A 4,166-nucleotide genomic window follows, 5' to 3' on the forward strand; every position below is an offset into this window, starting at 1 on the left:
CCCTAGACGTGCAGCGAAATAGTCAATCGTGTATTGGGAAAATAATATTTAATTGGCCAATCAACATCGCCAAATTTAGGGATCTAGGGGCGCTGGAAATCCCGCCCCTGCTACATAAAATGCGTGAAAGTTTTAGCTTGCTACTTCAGGAATTGGGGAGATGATGGCGGCGGCAACGACAGTTGAGGGGCAGCCTCCGCCAAATTCGGTGAAATCTTTATTAAACTACCCTTTCACGAGAAGGTCTATGGAGGAAAAAATTCGTTTGTTTTTTTTTTGTTTCCCCTGCATCCCTTTCAAAAGTGACAAGTGTGATTTGACGTGGACATAGTCTGGACTAACTGACTTAACACCTCTCCGAACACATCAAGAAGCATGAGAGATCAAAAGTTCACATGGAAAACTGTGTAAAGTTAGCTGTGCTCGGAAAGATTAGCATAGCAGTGCAACTAGACGATGGGCACCGCATTTCTGTAAGAAGGCACTATGAAGAGGCATATAAAAACTGTCATATTTTATCTAAGATCATCGATTGTGTTAAGTTTTGTGGTGCTTTTGAACTAGCAATGCGGGGACATGATGAAAGTTATTCTTCAGACAATCCCGGGATTTTCAGGGGTCTCGTCGACTTAATGGCATCCATTGATCAAGACTTGAGGGAGCACCTTGAAAATGCGACCGTATTTAAAGGCACTTCAAAGACAGTTCAGAACGAGCTCCTGGACTGTATGCTCGCAGTTCTGAGAGAACGGATCGTGAAGTTAAGACAGCAGACTTTTTAGCTATCCAAGCTGATGAATCTACCGACATTTCCACACACTGTCAGTTAGTCCTGGTACTAAGATACATGGACAAACGCAACAATATACAAGAGCGTTTTTTTGAGTTCATTAATCTACCCAACGTCTCTGCGGATGCAATAGCCCGCGCCTTATTGGAGAGGCTGCACACCATCCTTCCAAAGGGACAAGAAAAAAACTTGATCGCCCAGGCCTATGATGGAGCCGCGGTAATGAGGGGTGCCACTGGAGCAGTGCAGCGTAAGGTACAGGACATCTATGCAAACGCTCACTACGTTCACTGTTATCCCCATCAGTTAAACCCAGTGATGCAACAAGCAACCTCCCACATCCCTCAGATCAGTCACTTTTTTGCTGACATGGGGGGATTTGCTTCTTTTTTCACAAAGTCCAGCAAGAGAACTGCAGTGCTTGATGAGGTGGTGGTGCACCAACTTCAAAGTGCATCGTCAACACGTTGGAATTCAACAGTTGTGCTGTCAACACAGTGTACGAGCACAAGGATAATCTTCGTGAAGTGTTTTCAGACCATCCGGAACAGAGAAGTATTTGATGGCCCTACGAAGAGAGAGGAAGGTGGCTATGTGAGAATGCTGGAAGATGAAGCTTTCTGTTTTTTCCTATCCTTGTTTCACAAGATCATGCCACATGTAGACATGCTATATAACATGCTGCAGAAGAGAAACATCGATTCTGTCTACATCGCAGAAATCACCCAGACATTCATCAACCGCGTGCAGGCTATCAGGTATGCTAAATGCATTAATATATATATTATAATGATGATATATACATAGCCTAGCCTAAATGTTAATTATGTCTGCATAGATTCTGTGTAGCCTTAAATGTTTATATGTCATCCTATTCAAACAATGAATTTATCTGTAAAATTTAGATGAAATATAATTGCCAGTAATTATAACAACCTTGGGTTTGGTTAATATATCCTGAGCCAGTTTTCAGAACTCTTACTCATGAAACGTCTGCATTGTATCAGGGAGGCTGTTCCTAACCTGGTTGAAGATGAGGAGTACAGGGGACCTGTTCAGGAGCCACCCACAAAGAAACGGAGAACATTGGGAGAAGACACGCAACACCATTTGGCACTGGAGGTCAGCACTTGCTTCGTGGTCTGATTTGAATCAGATCATCAAATAAAATCTAATGAAGATGCTGGCCATTTGATATAGTGGTCCAGACTGAAATGTATATTGTCATATTATGATATGAATAATTGCAGTAAGCCATATTGGTTTATTACACAATATAGGCTAGCTCTTCAGAATATTGATTATAGTGAGACATGTGAAGACCTAATTCTTTCACATTTTTGAAATTATATATCATTGCATAGGTATGTGACACCATTATGAGCCATGCCAAGGAGAGGTTTTCATTCACCAAGCACCTCGTCAGCGCCACTCTGTTGCAAGGAGACTTGTTCCAACAACACAGCAGAAAGTTCCCAGATGCAGCACTGGCTCATCTCCGCCTCCTCCACAGGCTGATTCAGGCGGGAAAAGCTGCCTCCAGTCATCAGTAAGTGGAGCTACACAGAAATAACGACTCTGTGTTCAACTACTGACCATCGACTAACTCTGCTTCTACTCTTATTCCCCCGCTTCTACCGCCAAGATCAACACAACATGGCGGACACGTTTAATGTCGGTGCAGACTTTACAGTTACAGCTGTGACTCAGTTACAGTAACATTATAATAACACCACAACAACACCACGATGAGTTGAAGGTTAGATAACTCAGGTAACGACAGGTGTTAACGAGTAAAACATTAAAAACTGCTCACATTACCTTCAGAGAGAAAATAATCTGCGTCACAACGTTGGTTCAAAGTGAAATTTACCTTAGGTGTCTCACCTGGAACAGGGCGTGACATGAAGGTGTTGTCATAACCGCAGCAGGTTCAAGTCCGACCTTCGGCTATTTTTCTGCAAACCATCCCGTCTTCCTGACTTACCTGTTTTCCCTCATTGTTGTTATATTAGGAGTGTTGCTGTTCAATGCTTTATGACTTTAACGTGTCTCCCAGCAGGTTCATCAGTTTTCAGTTTTAGTTTTTGTGATGTCAGTATTTAAAGCTCGTGTCTCACATTGATTAATGTGTTTTCTGAATTTCCTTGTGTTTTGTCTATTTGCATGTGTTTTCATAAGGTGCAGTTAATTGATCTCTCAGGGCCACCGTAAGATTCAGATCAGAAACTTGTTTAGAGACACAAACGTTTAGAAACAACCAAACTCATGGAGAGTTTTTTAGATCTCTGAATTTTTTCCTCTTTTTTTAATCAAATTTTTTTTATTACTTTTCCCTAAGTACTGAAGGTTAGCTTCATGCTTCAATGCTGGACATTGTTCATTTTAACATAAACAGAAACAAAACCAGTCGTAACACTACACTGTAATATTCTACACTATGTACTGAACAATGTTGATATTCAGTAATTTTCTTCATGGTAACAATAGTGTGACACATGAATCCACTGATTTCATTTTCATGTATTTAATTTATTATTTCTGTAAATGACTCTTAACAGGTCTATTAATATGGTAACCACTACCTTTAAGCTTTTATTTTGTTAGTCCTTTTGCAATGTGATGGGTCTTTTATTTTGAAGTTCTTCTGGAAGAAGTGTTGCATCCCTATGTCGGTGGTCTACAGACAAAACGACACTTATCAGACTCTGGCCTAAGGTGACCAACTGTCCCCATATTCCGGGAACAGTTGCTGTTTTTGGTGTCCTGTCCCTGGTTGGAGCAGTCCCTGGAAATGTCCTCGTTTTTTCCCTGTGGATTAAAAACCTGAGGGAAAGAGGCTGCAGACAGGTAGACGTCTAGCGTTGCGCTTGTTTTGGCCAACAGAGGGGATCAGCTGCTATAGGAGCTTCAGAAATGAAGCTGAAACCATCAAAATAGAATCATCCAATCAGATCTTTCTGTCTTTTTTTTCCCGTCATTGTCGTTTTTTTTTTGTTTTGTTTTTTAAATATGGCCCTACTGCTCTTCCGTAGATCGGTAGTGCGGAAGTGTTGGAAAGGTGGAAGACAACCAATCACACCAAAAATCAATTATTCGTTTATTTATGATGCATAATTCAAAAGAACCGCCTTTGTTTTTATTTTCTTTTATAAAAATAAATGATATAAACTTTAATTCACACACAGCTGTTTTGTCTTCCTGTTAATGTAAACAGCGAGCAGGTTCACGCTTTTATTCTGAAAATCCTGCCGGATGTGTCTGACTAGTATTAGCTAGAGGACACAGTCCTGTCTCAGTGCGGCGCTGACCTCCGGCTGTCGATGAGAAAAGTCAAATGGCGGGGAGCAGACTAGAGAAGTTTGGAACCGTATTC

General features: G+C 41.2%; 1 protein-coding gene across 1 annotated transcript; it reads left to right on the forward strand.

The window, feature by feature from the left end:
* The first annotated feature begins 9 nt into the window (after nucleotides 1-9).
* Nucleotides 10-4,159, forward strand: LOC147817798 (uncharacterized). Its single transcript, XM_087180084.1, has 3 exons — nucleotides 10-1,548; nucleotides 1,798-1,912; nucleotides 2,155-4,159. Exons 1-3 carry the CDS (start codon nucleotides 848-850, stop codon nucleotides 2,341-2,343), a joined length of 1,005 nt encoding a protein of 334 aa, XP_087036210.1. The 5' UTR covers nucleotides 10-847; the 3' UTR covers nucleotides 2,344-4,159.
* The last annotated feature ends 7 nt before the right edge of the window (nucleotides 4,160-4,166 follow it).

Source organism: Seriola lalandi, unplaced genomic scaffold (genome assembly GCF_002814215.2).
Source record: "Seriola lalandi dorsalis isolate HSWRI2012SDOR001 ecotype SW California unplaced genomic scaffold, Sedor1 jcf7180002054887, whole genome shotgun sequence".
NCBI classification, from domain to species: Eukaryota; Metazoa; Chordata; class Actinopteri; order Carangiformes; family Carangidae; genus Seriola; species Seriola lalandi.

Coding starts and splice junctions, on each gene's coding strand:
- LOC147817798 (XM_087180084.1), top strand. CDS start 848: ATGGACAAACGCAACAATATACAAGAGCGTTTTTTTGAGTTCATTAAT. Junction 1,549..1,797: donor AACCGCGTGCAGGCTATCAG/GTATGCTAAATG, acceptor GCATTGTATCAG/GGAGGCTGTTCCTAACCTGG. Junction 1,913..2,154: donor AACACCATTTGGCACTGGAG/GTCAGCACTTGC, acceptor ATCATTGCATAG/GTATGTGACACCATTATGAG.